The 17633-nt window shown below is 41.3% G+C and overlaps 1 protein-coding gene and 1 long non-coding RNA gene across 2 annotated transcripts in view; one reads left to right on the top strand and one right to left on the bottom strand.

The window, feature by feature from the left end:
• The window catches only part of LOC140905189 (uncharacterized), a 33547-nt gene extending 23535 nt beyond the window's left edge, over positions 1-10012 (bottom strand). Inside the window, exon 1 of the long non-coding RNA XR_012156786.1 lies at positions 9385-10012. This is a non-coding gene — a long non-coding RNA (uncharacterized LOC140905189). The remainder of the gene's footprint in view (positions 1-9384) is intronic.
• A 1761-nt stretch (positions 10013-11773) lies between these two features.
• The window catches only part of ARID2 (AT-rich interaction domain 2), a 166747-nt gene continuing 160887 nt past the window's right edge, over positions 11774-17633 (top strand). Inside the window, exons 1-3 of the mRNA XM_073327994.2 lie at positions 11774-12589; positions 12750-12843; positions 13955-14052. Of these exons, the coding sequence (XP_073184095.2) occupies positions 12498-12589; positions 12750-12843; positions 13955-14052 (284 nt within the window). The 5' untranslated portion in view covers positions 11774-12497. The remainder of the gene's footprint in view (positions 12590-12749; positions 12844-13954; positions 14053-17633) is intronic.

Genomic DNA, 17633 nt, shown 5'->3' with positions numbered 1-17633 from the left:
TATGAAGAGGCAGGGGAGGAGGACCCAGAAGAGGATCTGCTTCTGCTCCTTCATCTAGAACCAACAATATCAATATTACGAATTCAAGGGCCTGATTTTCTGAAGTACACCTTCCACAAACTGAAAAATCAAGCCCTGTTTCTTAACCCCACATTGAAGATTTTGTATCAAATTGTCCGTTGATGTACCTCTGCTGAAGACTGTAGAACAGGGGTTCTCAAACTAGGGGTCAGGACCCCTCAGGGGGTCATGAGATTATTACATGGGGAGTCACAAGCTGTCAGCCTCCACCCCGCACCCCACTTTGCTTCCAGCATTTATAATGGTGTTAAATATATTAAAAAAAGTGTTTTTAATTTATAAGGGGAGGGAGGCCGCACCCAGAGGCTTGCTATGTGAAAGCGGTCACCAGTACAAAAGTTTGAGAACCACTGCTGTAGAACAATGCTGACTTACAGTACATGACAATCTTACCCCTTGTCTCAAAAACTGTAGTTAGGTCTGATGAGTGACTAAATGGATTCAGAAATGCATAGATTTGGGGAGGAATTTCTGTATGTAGTGCGCTGGGACTCCGGGCTGTAGCTTGCCTCCCAGAATAGAGACCTCTGGGTCATCCATGGATTACCACTATACCTATGATCTTTAAGTGCATGCAGAAACTTACCTGCAGATCAATAATTCACAAGTTTCACTTTGCTCAGAGGGAGATTGTGGTTGTCCCATGCTCTCAGACAATGTATTTCCTAGCTAGTTGCTATAAAAACGTTTAGAATTGGGTTCAAAAGCGGAAGGGCATGTGCAAATAGAATTCAAGTAGCTCTTGATCAAGGAAATCTACTTAAAAGTTGTGAGATAACTAGATTACATGGTCCATTTTTAATTTCCATTGTATTACCTGGCATGCAAGACCACAAGGCAGCAGAATTTTATATACTGATGTAGTCTTCATTTAAAAAAGAAAAAAAGACAGTAGCTTCTTCAATCTGTATTATATTAATTATGTATTTATCTTTTGGATTCCATAGGACTACTCCCATGAATAGTTACTCAGGCATGTGTTTGCAGGATTGAGCCGTTTACTGAATATTATAGATACTGCCACCATCTCTGCCTACAGTTTAGGTTGCTTGATGCTTTCATTATAAGAACTGGTTCTCTTTGCTTATAACTTTGCCAAACTTTAACCATTGTGGCTGAAATTTTCCAGTGCTGCCACTAGGCTGAATTGTTTTGGAATGTTTCAGGAAAAAGGGTTTCAGTCATTTCTAAGAATGAGATTAGAGAAAAATACATTTTGCTCATGTGAAAAAGATTCTTAACCTTTTAGTTGAGAAGCGCTAGCACCTTCATGCTTTGGAGCAGGGACTTGAAATTTGACAATGGCTTGCCTTTGTGTTAAGGATGGACCTTTTAGGCAGTTTTTCCACAGGAATTAGGCCAAGTTATGAGCCTTTGAAGAAGTTTCAGTTTGCACTTGGTCAGCAGAGATTTGTTAGAAGTTAGCAGCTAAAATCTCTGAAAATCCTGTCTGCCCTGGGCATGCTCCAGCCTGCAGCTGTAAGGTCTGAGCAGAACTTTCCCTGTAATCGCCCAGGGTGGCTGCTATGGCACTGGGCACCACAACAGAGAGCAGGGAGACTCTCTCCTGTGCTCAGTGCTCCCCCCGCTGGCATCCAGGGAGCATGGAGAAGGAATACAGAGGGGACAAAGTTGGACTTGAGGGGAGACGGGGTGGGATGAGGTGGGAGTGAAATGGCAGGAGTAGACTGCCACTGGGATAAGGCAGGGGACTGGGACAAGGAGTCTGGGTGGTGGTGAAAGGGGGTGTGAAACTGGGAGCTGGTGTGGGAGCACAGCAGAGAATGAGATTGGCTGGGAAAGCAGACTGGGTCAAGAATCGTGTGGGGGAAGGAGGAACAGAGGAACAGAAAAAGAGTTTGGACTGTGCTCTGGGGCTCAGTCGGGGTTGTGTAGTGAAGAAGACTTGTCTGTAGGATCCCTACCTCATTTGTTGCAGAAGTTAGAAGGTGTGTAGTGAATGAATCAGGGGACTGCAAGAAAAAAAGGTAATCATATTTAAAAGCAGTTAAATGCTGCCCTGGAGAATTTGTTTCTATCTCTACTCTGCCACAGAGTTCCTGTGTGATGCTACTCAAGCCACATAAACCAACAACTTACAAGTGACCACTAATTGTGTTCTCCTCATTTTTTTGTACTCGAGGCCCTGGGATCTGGTTTACACAAATACTGAGTATTCACAACTGCTAATGAAGTCAAAATGTGCTCTGAAAATAAAGTCCCATAATACTAAATAATCTGAAAGATTAGGTCCTAGGCATCTCAAATTGGGCACCTAAAATTAGTGGGCACTTTTGCCCTTAATCTCTTTGGGACAGATTCACAAAGAGGACTTAGGCATTGTAACACCAACTCCTATGTGTCCCAGAGGTTTTCCAAGCCCCAAGTTAGGCAGCCGAGATCCCCAGGCATTATATAGGAAAAGGATTCACAGAAGCCATCCTACTGAGCAGGAAGCCACTTAAACTAGCCAGGAGCAAAACATACAGGAAGAAGCAGGGTTTAGGGCCATAAGCATCTAATTGACAGGCTGGAAGCAGACGCCTCCCTCTGACGTGAACCCTCTCCTGTAGTTAGGTGCCTAAATTGGGTCAGCATTTTCGCATGATAGACCTGGAGAGAGACCCCAATCTATGATAGCCAATAGCCCCATGTGAGTTCTAGAACCACAGGAGGTAGGGGATCTGGGTTCAAAGCAGGGCAGAGAGGGAATTAAAACCTAGCTCTCCTGCATCTCAGGTGAGTGCTCTAACCAATGGGCTATTGGGTATAATGGAAAACTGATGGAAGGACATCTCAACCACAGCAGTCTTTTTTGTGTGGGTTAGGAGTGCTTTGAGCACACCTACTGGATTGGGCCCTGTAGGAAAGGGAACACCTATCTTGAGAATCCCATTGGGATTTAGGCCTGAGCTAGCATGTTAAGCTTGTCATCATCAGGACTTCAGTGGTTTTGCACATGCCTGCTGACAAAAGGACACCTCCCAGATTAGGCATCCATAGTTTTTGTGAATATCAGGGATGCCTAAATGTTGGACTTCTGCACCAAAGTCCCTTTGTGAATAGAGGCCTCTGGGCTTCAGTTCTTGCTCTATGAAATGGTGTAATGGGGTCCTTGGGTGGCCTAGTGATTAGTATCCACTTGGTCATGGGGTAGTGGTAGGGGAGTCCAGGCCCACCCACGGCCCTAGGAAGGTCAGCCGTGTTTGGCCTCTGGGATGGGTCCTCTGAGTTACCTTCCCTCGGTCACTTCCTACCACTGCTTCCTTCCCTCAGTTTCTGGTCCCCAAAAAGGAGAAAAGAAAAAGGAAACCAAACTGCCAGTCCCTGCTGGGCTCCACATTCTAATCCTGTTCTGTCACGGAGGCTTCTCCAGTTCGCAGAAGCCTTCAGGATAGGTCTGCACTCCTCCACAGCTCCTGCTTCTGAACTGGGTTGCTTCCTTTTCAACCCTGTCTTCAGTTGGAATGTGCTCTGCAGACTTGGAGGGGTGGGGCTAGCTGGCCCAGTATAGTCCTCTACCCCCTTCTTTCACAATGTGGGGTTTGTGTACCACATTGCAAATGGGGATAATATCACTTCACTAGGGTGTTATGAAAATAAATTCATTAATGTCTGTGAAGCACTTAGATACGATCCTGAAGAGTGCCACAGGAAAGCCTATGAGGAAGTAATTATTTACCCCAGGATTTGAATCGTGTGCAGGGAAGAAAGCATGGGGCCACACACACTGAACAATGATAAAACAAAATACTGAACAACTGCTCAGTCACTGAGCACCATCCACCCTGTGCACTGAATGTGGGGGTGGTTCTGTGGAAGAGAATGTGTGTATGATCATATAATGCATATACGCAAGGGGAGTGAATTAAGAATCTTAATTCTGCCATTTCCTAACCTTCATGCACTTGACTTTGAAACCTTAACATTCTTCCAAGATAATGTATGTGTGTGTGTGTGTGTGTGTGTGTGTGTGTGTGTGTGTGTGTGTGTGTGTGTAATTATATCTAGTTTTGATGTTTAGTCACCCCTTCCAGGTTACAGGCTTAAATTTTTAATGTAAAAAGAAAGTTATTTTGATAATATCTAGCTCTTATGTAGTGCTTTTTAATCAGTAAACCTAAAAGTGCTTTTCAATGATGGTCAGTATCACCATCCCCAATTTTCAGATTGGGAAATCTGAGGCATAGAGAGGCCTGCTGGGTGACAGCAGGCCAGTGGCAGGTATAGAACCCAGGTCTCCTGAGTACCAGACAAGGGCTCTGTCCACTATGACACATAATACGCCACTCAGAATTGTTCTTACAAAACACATAACAAAGAACTTGGTTTCAGCGATAGCAAAATTTTGAAATAAAAAACTGCTTTTGGAAATATATATATGTATATTTCAGTCCAGGGACAGATTGTACTCCAGAATTTCTGAAGACAGTGCTTCCTAATGGAAGTCTCCCCTGAACTACTGTACAGTCTTGCAAGCTTGACATTAAAAATATTGAATAAATATATCTGATTATGGCCACAGGGCCTGATTTGCAGAAGTGCTAAACACCACCAAGTCCAAATAAAGGCAATGGGAGCTATAAGGTCTGGTGGTATGGAGGGAAAGTCTGACCCACAATATCTTAAAGTTAAGATGGTGAGTGAAGAATGAGCCCAGACTGTTTAAAATGTATATACTAGAACAAAACCTTCACGGGGTTCATCCAGAGACAAGCATATTTCACTCTTATGGTCTTAAGGGAAATTTGTAGCATTAAAGAATTCTCATTTGTAAACTAAACTAATTAATAAATTAGAGTAATCTGATCAAGGATGAAATGACACTAAAAGCAGTTTCATCTAGAGAAAGACCGTACTTTTCAATTCAAGCTTGCCAAAAAACTATTTCACAGTTCTATTTGCATCATGACATATACTACAGGTAAGTCCCTGGTTAGTCTGATTTGGGGGCATACACTTTGCTACCAGAAAGCTGTTCTCTAGAATCTAAGTTACGACATTTACAATTGCAAAGCCTTAAGAACATGAATCAAGCATGAACACATGAACCGTGCAGAACCTGGGACAATAACTAAGCGCATCACCAAATGTACTCAGACCTACCCTTTCTTCCAATCCCTCCACCAGCCTGCCTCTTCAGCAGAACTGAAACAAGGTGTACCAACTCCTGAACAACTTCTCCACTAGACCTGCCTGGCAGTGAACAATTGCTCCTTAGCTCTGTGCACAGGGCTGGGGAGAAAACAGGATTCCTCCTGTCCTGTGCTCCAGTTGCCTCCTGGACCTGTTTATACCCACCATTCTCAAGCAAGAATCCTAAGGAAGACACCCCCGGGCTCAAAACTCTGAAATAACAGGAGCTCTGTTTCGCTGGGGCTGATAAACACCAGTGAAGTATCTGGAGAAGAGCATGCCCATGTGCTCCTCGCAGAGCAATGCAAGAGTGATTCCATCATGCTAGTGCACAAAAGAGGATCTGAAACTGACTATACATGAAGTGCTATCAAACGTGAAAAGTGAACCTCAAATAAAGAAAAATACGTTTTCCACCAGCTTCTTTCAGTTTTGGTAATCTTAAGTGTAACTTGTAACTATAGTAAGTACCATGTTTTCAGACAGTATGATATTGAGGTAGTGTCCCTTTAATATCTGACCAATGAATAAATTTGAGATTTTTCCTTTAGCTGAAAATAATTGTACATGTACTACCACATTATTCAGGTAAATACAGCAGCCTGCTAAGCATCTCCAGTGAAGCCTTGCTCACCTGCTAATACCTAATATATATTATGTAGCCTAATAATCAATAGCTTTAAAAGTCATAATTTAAAAAAAATAATAAATTGCCCTTAAGTAACCATACAGTGACACTATTTTAAGCATTTCCATCAGCTTGAACAAGGGGACTGGACTAGTTAGTTCAATTTTGTTAAATTGACTTCTTGTCAGATTTGCTTTCAGGTTTCCATTAACTAGCAGTTTTCTCAACCGTTTTCATAGTATGGATCGGGCTGAAACTCATCAATAGTCTGATTTGTGATTATAGGAATCACTTCCCTTTTCATTTACAATTACATAAAATCCCTCTGCTAACCAAAGCAATTGCTTATTCAGAGAACATTTCATGCATTTTAGCTATCTTTTACTGATGTTTAATAGGTGGAAATATAAGAAAGATGAACCATCATCACGTGACCAACAAATGTTTCATGGACTACTAGTGGAAAACTGGACAATCCACAATCTTGAGCTCTTTTACACTAGCATGATATTGGAACATCTGAACTTCAAACAATATAGGGGAAATGTTTGTTAGTTTTTTAAAAAATTCCAGTGGACTTTTTTTTCCCCAAATGACATAACATTTTATTGGTCTTTAGTTTTGTGAAAATTTTCTAAATAAAAAATGAATAACCCTTAAATTTGGCTCAAAGCGTAACCCAATAATCTTCTTTTAACATTCAGCAGAAACACATTCAGCAACATGGAATTTAGTCCAGTTTCATATTTCAATTCAACTTTCACACACACAAGAAATCAGTCCCCCATACTGCACTGTACAGTACTAGCATTAAATTTAATTACAGCTGTCATGGCCGCAGAAAGATTACTACTACCACCACCAACCAATTCATACCAACTCAGGTGTAATCACAAAGCAATGCTTTCACAGTGGCTAGTCATGCTTATGTTAGAGATTAAGCAAATGAATTGACTGTAAGCAACTCAGTATTTCTTTTAAGAATTGTACCAGTTTGCCATCCCATATGCAAATCTCTGAATTCTACTGTTCCCCAGATATATTTACCACAGTATCAACACTTTCACATCATTCAGAGCCCCAGATTTAACATCTTTGCATTACAGGTATGGTAGTCTTGAATTTACTTAATGCAAGTACTTTTGCTTTGATTGTGTTATACATAAAAGTTGTTTTTTTAAAAAGTCTGAACATTTTGTACTTACTATTAAATAGTAGGTACAAATATTGTTACATATAACAACTAAGAATTTTTGAAAAAAAAAAACAAACTTACTTGCATGCAACAAGACTTCATATATAGTGAGTTTTTCCTTTTATTTGGGGGTGGGGGGGGAAGGGGGAAAGAATTCTACACAGTAACACCACAATGAAAAATGAGTTTTTTAAAAAACAAGAAAGTAGAAAACAGATTAGGAGAATTGAGGAAGTGTAATTCCTGAATTTACTTAAACCAAGGTTTTCAAATTGACTAGTTTTGAGATGATGGTATTGGTTATTGAGATTATTTTAAAGGGTCAATTCTGCAAACCAGTACTTACGTGAAGAGTCCTTCACCACCTTCACCTTACTCATGAGTAAGAATTTGCAGACCTGCCATAATATTGCAGGTTCTTTTCCACTTTAAAATATGATAAAACAAGCATGGTACATTAAAATTGAGTATATGCTTAAGAGCCCCTCTTTTTTTAAATAGGATAATATTGCACAGTTCAAGTAAAGATATTTATCAATGATTTGCACGTCTTTAGTAACATCTTCTTTAAACAGCCAGTACTCTAAAGTGTAATAAAGAATTAAAAAGCATTAAATAGTAAGGAGGGGGAAGGAAAAATGGCAGGTATTCTGCACTTTTGCTGAGTAAATACCCCTTGTTAGAAAGTGTACACTTTTCAGTAATTGTGAGCTATGCAAACATAGAAGTCTTGAAGTTAATTAATGCCAACACTTCTACATGTGTTGTTACTAAAAATGCTTGAAATATATATGACTGTCATGTGAAGTGTCTGACTATTTCTCCTCTAGCCAAATGCTCAACCCACAATTATGGTTACAGTATTCCTTTCCAAGATTTCATCCTATACTGCACAGTACTGTGTGCACAACTTAAGAAATGTACTATATAACTGTCCTCTCTAGCCCATGTAGTAGACTGCAGTTACCAAAAAATACTAGCTGAGAAATACGCTAGCACCTCAATTTCAAGAATTTACAAAATTACTGGAGTTAGTAGTTCCTATCAACATCTGGCTAGCAAAATTACGTTTCTGATTAGCAGTAACTAACATTTCCAAGCAACAAGAGTAGCAAAAACACGGATGAAAGGAGCCAGTGAGAAGAGCTGAACAACATTTCACCCTCCAGAAAGGAGAAACACAGTAGTGGCATGCTAACAGTGCAGCTGTGGCCTGGCCTGTAGAGAGCAGCAGTTGGACAAATAGGTTGCAAGCAAAACATAGTACTGTAGTGGAGAGTCAGACAAAATGACTAACAGGAACTATGATGTAGAGCAGTAGGGATCTTGTTTCATAATTAGACTTGTCTTCCCCTCCCCCGACACACACACTTTTTAACTTTTACAGTGTAAATAATCCTAGATCAATCATTAAATCTGCATGATCTACAAGAACACTGATTCCACAGATAATACTAACATAAAAAATTAAAGTAAATCAATTGCCCTGTACATGTTAGTTTTACATATAATCTAAACAATTTTCGTAGTTTAGGTTTTATTTTACATTTTATACCAAGTTACAGTTATAAGAACCATACAATAATAATGAAGGGAAGCTACAGTAAGGCAGTGGTATTTTGTTCTGACTTTTTAATGTCACACAATGAGATATTTCATAACCTTTGAACACCACTCATTTCAAGCACTTGCTGTGCATTTAGAATTCCAATTTAAAAAAAAGAAACGTTCTACGATCAGTAAGACAGCATCTGCCTTTCAGAACCATGAACAATGCACCTAGACAAAAGTTACCTTTAGAGAAATTGGGTAAAATCTTAATTTAATTCCTACTCCAACCCATCCCCCACCGTTTACTCCGAAGGAAGGTACATTTTTACTACAAGAAATAAAAAGCATTGCAATATTACAAACATTAGTTACAAAACTATATCAAATGGAACCTAGCTATATCAAATTAAAGACCAAACCACTGTTTAAATTTAAAACAACATGTTGTTAAGATGGCAGAATCACGGGTTAGAGTCTAACACAGACATTTTGTACCTTGCTGTTAGCTAATGTAAACTGAAGCATCAGCCTAATAGGCCGATTTCAAAGGCACGCACTAAAATGAAGCAAACCGTAATTAAGTGCTGAAATTGACCTAATTAACTACACTAAGAACCTAGATCTTCCTACAGCTCCTTCCTAGATTCCTACAGCAATAAAGTTACATAAACTGGGCTGCCAACCACGAGCTCAAGAAGGGAGAGGTTTAAGAGCAAGGAGCGAGCCCGGAACAAGGTTTCCAGGAGGAGACAACAAATCCGCTCCCAACCCCACTGCTACTCGCAGTACACACCCAGTGCCCGAGACCTATCCCCACGGGGAACCTCCCCGTCCCTGCCGGCGAGATCGGGGCAGCGCCTTGCTGCCGAGCATCCCGGATCGCACGGGGCAGGACCGTCGCCCCGACCGCGGAGCCACAGCTCCGGAAGGTCCCCGCGGAGCCCTCGTTGCCGGCTGGTCCCAGCGCTCAAATCGCCGCTTCGCCCGCTGCTCGCCTGCCCCGCGCAGTGCGCGCACGCTTTATAGAAAGTCTCTTCTCGGGGGCGGGGGGCCGGTGAAGTCCCTCGCTCCCCGTAACGTCGCTTCGCCGCCGCCTTCTGCGTCTCTTCAACGGCCAAGTCCGTGTTTTGTTGACAGCTCTATGGGCACAAAATGGGGCTGCTACCGCTTCCATGGGCGCCGCCATTTTGTGAGGAGCCGCGGTTGTAGCTCTAGCCGCAGCCTCAGTAGCGGCGGCAACGGCAGCCCAGGCGTGTTGGAACGGCGGCGGGGGTCTGTGTAATGGTTGAATACAGTGACCCCCTCTAGGGAATCCCCAGCTGACAGTTACGTAAGGGACCGTGCGCAATTGCTGTGCTTAACACGGAAACCCACCTAACCCTGCTACGCAATTTGACTATCCTTCCCTCTGCACCCCCCCGCCCCCCGACTGCATACAGGCTGGAAAAATGATTCACCTCTGCCAAGTCTCCCTCACTTAGGGAGACCCACCCACCTCTGAGTTCAGAAGCATTTAAAGGCATGTTTAAAACTGTCTCCCGCTCGTGAGAAAGGCTTTTGCTGTGTATGTTTCAAAGAGATATCTAGATCCCCAATTCCTTATTTTGTTTTAAATCTCTCATTCTTATTATCTCAGCTTTAGCAGCCTCGCATATACTACTGTTGAAATAGCAAAACCCCTCAATATCATAGGGGTGCTGATCTCAGGGTTCTTCGGGACTAAATTGAATGAAGGACATTTTAAAAATAAGGCTGAGTGATACTCTATACATTTTTCACACAGAAACACACAACAAAATCCTCCATCCAGAGAGGGAGAGGCTTGAAATACTGCCTGAGAGTTAATTTCAAACTGCGGGATTTCTGCCTCTCCCTCTCCACAATGAGTGTGACCTAGAGGGCAACTCCTTCCGAACATCTTACTATATCTCTGTGGGTATATTCAAGCTGAAAGAGCAGTCAAGTTAAAAGAAAAAAAATCTTACATGAAAAAAATGTTTTATTCCCTTAAGTAAGTTAGTACAGGGAGTATAAGGGCATTATAGTTTTCCTTGAAGTGCTCACTTGAGGCCATAATGTGCCATCGATTTTAAAACAGAACTTCTTACCGACTTTAATGAGGAATTCTTCTTAAAAACTGCTGAATATGGGCTTGGATTTCAATTTATTATATATGAGAAAGAAATGCGCCTCTGGAGTCTTATAAAGTGGAACAAGTGCTCACCTCAAGTTCTGTTTACCCTATGAGAAGGATAAGTGCCCACCTGGATTATCACTTACTGGTCTATAAATGAGGGATGAGTTTTAGGGAGGACTCACCTGGGATCCCATTTACTGTATGACCCCATTCTCCCCCACCCCCACTTACTTTAATGGGAGCAGGATGGTGGCCTTGCTGAAAAACTATAAAAGCATTCACTTGGGTTCACACATACTGTATGAGGGACAAGAGCTTACCTGGAGTCTCATTTACTGTATGCCAGGGGACAGGTGGTGGCCTAGGCACTGGGCCTCATTATAAGAGAGGTCCTGTTCAATATATATGAGAGACAAGTTTCCCCCCCTATGAATTGTATGAGGGCCAATATTAGAGAGAAGCATACCGGTGGAAATCCCATTAACTGCTCACAGGCATATATGTGACTTTGTCTGGGGTGTAGAATTAGAAAAAATGTTTAATTACAAAGAATATCACTTCTTAACCAGAAAGAAAATATTCACCTAGCAAGACAATTCACTCCCCTAGAGACATACCTGCCTAAGGTATCACTCATTTAAGAATGGGATCAGACTTCCTTATTGGGAAGATTTTACAATATTTAACCTCTTAAAATGTGTTTGGGGGCCTTTCAATGAAGTATGTAAAATTCCCCTCAACATTCAAAATGCCTTGGAGTTTGACACCCAAAAGTTTGTTTTTAAGTCATAATCCTCCCATGTCCCCTTCATTTTGTTAACTCAGTTCATTTGATTTAGGCCAATGTAATACAGAGATTTCAAATCAGACTTTTCTGTCTCCTTGTTTCTCCCTCGAATAAGTCACTGGAATGATTCGTCCCTTTAAAGCCCGGGAAGAAGGGCACATTTCCCCTACCCCTAACGCTAGAACAACCGGTAGTAGCCGTTTTTTCCCTTCCCTCTTCTCCTTCTCCCTTTTCTCTTTCCGCCTGGCTTTGTGTGAAGTTTGCGGCACATTGCAGATGAGCCCTTAGCGGCGAGAGGAGCCTATTGTTCCCCGCCAGGAACTGCTTGCAGGGGCTGTGCTGGCTTTTGCCTTTCGAGCTGCCTTTTGCAGTACCTGGGCCGGCCTCTGGGGTTCGCTGTGTTGCGCTCTCGCCCAGGCAGCCGCACGGCGGCCTCAGATCTTTTTGTCTGAGAGAGAAGAGAAGTGAATCCCGCTGCCGCCGCCGCCGCCGCCGCTGCTGTAGCTGTACAGTGTGTGTGTGTGTGTGTGTGAGAGAGAGAGAGAGAGAGGGAGATTGCATGGAGCCGCGTCTGTAACACACACACACTGTCAATACCTCACTCCAGCTCCCCCCGCCCCACCACAACACTAACCCAATTCATTGTGTGATCCAGCAGCACCATGTTGAGTCTCATGTGCAGGCTGGATCGGTTGGGTTTGTGGTGCTGAGACAGGCAGCAGCAGGAATTACTGAGAGGTGCCCCTCTCCCTCCCTGTGTGTCTCTGCCCGTGTGTTGTGTGGAGACGGGACTCGCAATTACCACGCTCTCGGGGGCTCCCTTATTCCTTTTAAACTTTTTTTTTTAAACAAGCCCCTCTCCATGGCTGATCCCCGGCCGTGCACGGGCACCTGGGTCTCGTAAAGACAAGGAGGAGCTGGGGATTGTTGTTGTTTTTTTTTAATTGGATTTTTTTAAAGAAAACCTTTTTTAATACAAAAAATGGCAAATTCGACGGGTAAAACCCAACCAGACCAGCGGAGAAAGGGACTCGCTTTCCTGGACGAGCTGCGGCAGTTTCACCACAGCAGAGGGTGAGGAAAATGGGGAGATGGAAGGGGAGGGGGGGAGGCTTTTAAACCGGCCAGATCCAACTTCCAGCCCCTTCCCTGAAGGACACGGCAGCCCCTGCGAGGGGAGAAAAGGGGGCAGAGTTGACAAGTTGTGTTGTTTTGTGTGTATCGCCTTTGGCAGGTCTCCTTTTAAGAAGATCCCTGTGGTGGGTGGGAAGGAGCTGGATCTTCACGCTCTCTACACCAGAGTCACCACTTTAGGCGGATTTGGGAAGGTGAGTGGAAGTTTTAATTTGGGTTTCCCTCCCAGTAACCTCTTCCCAAAAGCCTGCTCTGACCCTCGGGGGCAAAGAGGGGAGGTGGGGTGGCCGGGAAGCGTCCCATTGAAAGCCGGCAAGGGAAGGTGGGGGGTGGAAGAAGGAAGGAAGCAGGCAGGCAGGTTGGTGGCTTGGCCTTGTTGGTAGAGAGATGAAGGGGGATCGTTGGGGGTGTAGCGTACACACTACTTGTGCCTCCCTTTCCTCCTCCACAGCCCCCTTTTCCCTTCCCCTCTTTCCTGGCAGAAGGAGAGAGAGCAGAGTGTGTGGGTCTGCGTGTGAGTTTGTTTCTCTCGCTGGCGATTCCTGCTTTCTGTGTGTTTCACACAGGCAGAGACGGAGAGGAGCGTCTGAGTGCAGTTTTAGTGCAACTCAAAATTAGCGGGCATGTTTAACATCGATAATCGGCACGGAGCATGGGCTAGGAAATGATCCTCGCAGCCGGGGGGGACCAGGCACTGCCCTCGGAGCCCTTCCCAGAGAGAAATAACAAAAGGGGCACCCAAGACGGTGTGTAATCAAATAGCCATCTTTAGGCTTCAAGGCTAGGGACAGAAATGTAGGCCTCAAAAGAAAGGCCTCTCTGTGTCTATAGATCTGTCTTGGGGGGACTCACCGAGCCGGCTCCCCCGCTCCCCTGAACCCCGGAGGCCACTGGGCGCCCCCTCCAAGACTTTCTTGAATCATTTTAAACTTCTTTGGGTTTTTAACGGACCGCGTTAGGATTTAAAAGGGGGCGACAGAGGGACTCCCGATTGGTTATTGTCCAGGCAGTAAAAACAAAACAAACAACCCCAAAACAATATAACCCTTCCGTTTCCCCCAGAATAACCAAATACATCAAATAAAATGTAAAATAGTGGTGAGGAGCTGGATTATACCTGAGGGGAGACCACCAGGGACTGTCAATGAGAAATATAGCCATATATCCCATATACATAGATGTCTCTCTCTATATATTTTTCATATATTTATTTGTTTCATGGCAGCCCGTATTCCTTGTGATGTTCACTATCGACGATGTGTGTGTGTGTGTTGTGTATCTCTGTCTGTATGTTGTTTTTGACAGGTATCTGAGAAGAATCAGTGGGGAGAAATTGTAGAGGAGTTTAACTTTCCCAGAAGTTGTTCTAACGCTGCCTTCGCTTTAAAACAGTATTACTTGCGGTAAGTGCTGATAAGGGCTCTTTCAATAGTATTATTGAGCATGGGATAGCATTTTATTTTCAATGTGTGTAACAGTAAAAGCAACCCCACCCACCAAAAATACTCTAAAATAAAGCACTTCCTAATCGACTGTTGAGCTGGTTCACTGGTCAGTTGAAAGTAACTCTATGTTGTGATTGTTGATATTTGTAATCTCTTTTTGTTATTGTTTATATTTGTATTTTACATCTGCCAGCCTTAAACCTGTCAGGTAAACCCAAGTATGTAAAGAATAATCAGAAGCATTTTTATTGATTATTTTAAGTTGAAAATACAGTAAAACTGATATTAGCAACCAAATTAGTATATTAGTTATTGAAACTTTGTTTCATTTCAGAGGAATAAAATGTCTTTATTGGTTGACTTGGTTACCTGTTTATGAAGTTATACTCTGGTTTAAAAATACATCTTTTGTGGAAAATGATTTGCTTCTCAACAATATATAAATGCACAATTATCAGCTGTTTGTAGTTGATTTTTATCATCTAGCGTTGTCAAATAGGATATTTTAATTTTTTTCAGTTACTTAAAAATATCAGTTTCCTGCATTTTTTTTCAGTGATCTTATTAATAACTAAGGGTTATTTTTCTGACCTTTCATGAACCTTATAGTGCATCTTCTAGTTTGGTGTATGTGCTACTGTTCAGTTACTAAATGGTCTTTTATTAAAGTTAATTATAACTGTATGAAAATATTCTTGTATATATTCTAAAAATAATAGTGGCATCTCTTAATTTAAAATGCTTGCCATATGTTTAAGGAGCCAACATTTATGTTTTTAAATTATATACATCATATTTATATTTTTATAGTAATTTTCAAATTTTTTAATGACAAAATAGATACAGGCTGTGCTTTTTGTTTGTGATATATTCTCTGTGTGTTGTTTTAATTGTTGATTTTTGTTTTCTCACAATGCATATGAGCTATATCTGTCTCAGGTTTAGCATTCTGAATTAGAAAATGCAGTAATTGCACAGGTGCACTTTCTATTGGCTGTCCTAGATTGACTTCCAGCTTGAAGCTGTAGAGTTCACAGCACTGTGTAGAGCAGTTATTGAGTTACAATGAAGTCTGGAAAACCATAGTCAGATATCTGTAGCTACTGGATTTATTTTGTGATGGCATGTTATTTCTTTAAAATCCCCAGCAATTGAAGAAATAAACTTTTCTAATACTATGTACTATATTAATGGCTACAAGTGGCCTAGGTATAAGTTGGGAATCTCATTTTTGGGTGTCTTCCATCTATTTTTGTTTGTTTTATTATTATTGAGCATTGGGAGCATATTGCTAAAGATGAGCTGGATGACAGGAATTGGTTTTTGCTTTTTTGAGTTTTCCTAATGGACTCAAACTCCTGAAAAATGTACTAAAGTTGTAATATGATGATTGTTGTCTGACCCCTCCCTTCTTTCAGGTCCATATTTTCAAATCAATAAAAGTTAGAACACTCAAGCTTGTTGCGGTAATAGGCTGTATACTCTTTGGGACAGTTACTGTGGCTTCTTCTGTGTTTTGAAAGTGTCTTGCGCACTGTGGTCATTAGCACAACCCAAATAATAAGTCATTTAAAATATATAATGTGTCATTTCTTATTTAAAAATACATTGGATTCTTACTAGACCAAATCACTAAAAGTTTGTATATTATTACGATAGTATTGACAGGATATTAAAAATACCAAAGTTTTCTAAAAGATTTACATAAACAATCATAACAACTTTAAAAGAACTGTAATTGATTTTATTTTACTGAAAAGAAATTTTTTAAATAATTTGTTAAAATGAAAAATCTTTAAAAACAGTTTATGTTTTTCATAGATTTCCATCTTTTAAATAGGCTGTTCTTGAACTATACTATCAGTTATTTTTTCATAATTTTTGCTATTCTTGTTTTACTCATTGTTGGTCATTCCATGGGAAGATGAAGTGTTTTCTTAACTAACTTATTTTCCCTCCACTCCGCGCTCATTGGTTTGTTATTGCAAGGTTATAGCTGGGGTACTGACTTTTTGTGTGTGTGTGTGTTGAGGTTTTTTGTTGGAGGGGAGGAGAAGGAAGAAAGACACCAACACAAGTATTTTCAAAAATAACTAGTGATATTTAGAGCCTCAGTGTTTGTGTTCCTAACTTAATATTCCTTAAAGGGGCCTTATTTTCATGAATTTTTGGACATCTACTTTCTGAATATCAGACCCTTGTGAGGGGGTTCAGTTTAGGTACACAAAAATCATTAGTTATGTTTCAAAATCTTGGCCCACAAATTTTAAGGACTTCTGCAAACTGAACTGGTCAAAATTTGGGCCTACCAACCTTAGAAGTTTTTCCCAGTATGTAACATGGAGCCCGGATCCTGTAAAGAGATCTGCACAGGCAGCTGTTTATAGGAGCCCTGTTGAACTCTGTGTTCACTGTTGTGGCACATACACTAAGAAGAAGACTCACATGGATACCTTAGCAGATTTGGAGCCTTGGTAGTTTGTGATGGTAGGAAGTTACATCTTTCTGTGAAGCATCTGGCACTGTGCATTGTTTGAGATAAGATCTCAAACTAGGTGGACCATTGGCCTGTTTTGCTATAGCATCTCTTAGGATCATGTCATTTTGATTTAAAATTATTGCTTAAATAGCTAGTTAACTATTTGTATGACACACTGGTGATCCATATGTCTTCATCAAATTGAATGTCTTGTCAAAGATATACCACACCCTTTTTCAGGTAGTGAGGGTTGTTGTTGTTTTGAAACTGTAACTATTTTTTCCTGTTGATTGTTGTGGAATTTTGCCAGATGACTATAAGAGTGTGTTTTAGCCTTCATTAAAAACATAAATTTAAAACTGGATATGCTCCTGATCCTATGATAAACAATTTAAATAAGCTACAATTTTTTTCTCCAAAAATTATGTGAGAGACTGCCTTAATCACACTAACTGTTTGAGTACATTTGCTTTGAGTTGTCTGACAGGTATAGCAATTCATGTGCTATGATTCTGAGCAGTCAAAAGCCAATAACCATTGATAGACTTTATTTGTTAATATAGTGGTGTAAGTCTCTACAATAGGAGTTAGTGTAATTCCCTTGGATCTTAGTGCAAATTAGATGTTTCATGTCAATTGAGATGAATTAGTAAAGCATTTTCCAAATACTTCTTCTGTGTGGGTACTTTACAGCGATAATGGAAACATTTTAATAAGGGGCATTACATGTAAATGTTGGTCAAAAGCATGTTTTTACATTTCTTGTCTGCTATGACTTGGTAAACATGTTGGCAAAAGAGAATTTTAACAAAAAACCCAGAAATTTATTTCATGTGATGGTTGGGTAGGCCCCCAGTCATACAAACTGTTGCCCTGTTGTGGCCCCTACCATCCATGTGGAGTCCTGTCAGTGGGACTCATGTGGGCATAAACCTACAGGGATGTACCTATTTGTAGATTCTGTGCCTATAGCTGTATATGGGGAGCAGGTGGTAGGAGGGAAGAGAATTTAAAACCAAAGGTGCAACTGGAATATGGGTGGCTGAATTAAAAATCACTG

Source organism: Lepidochelys kempii, chromosome 1 (genome assembly GCF_965140285.1).
Source record: "Lepidochelys kempii isolate rLepKem1 chromosome 1, rLepKem1.hap1, whole genome shotgun sequence".
In the NCBI taxonomy this organism is placed as follows: Eukaryota; Metazoa; Chordata; order Testudines; family Cheloniidae; genus Lepidochelys; species Lepidochelys kempii.
This window is presented reverse-complemented; position numbering and strand designations above follow the sequence as displayed.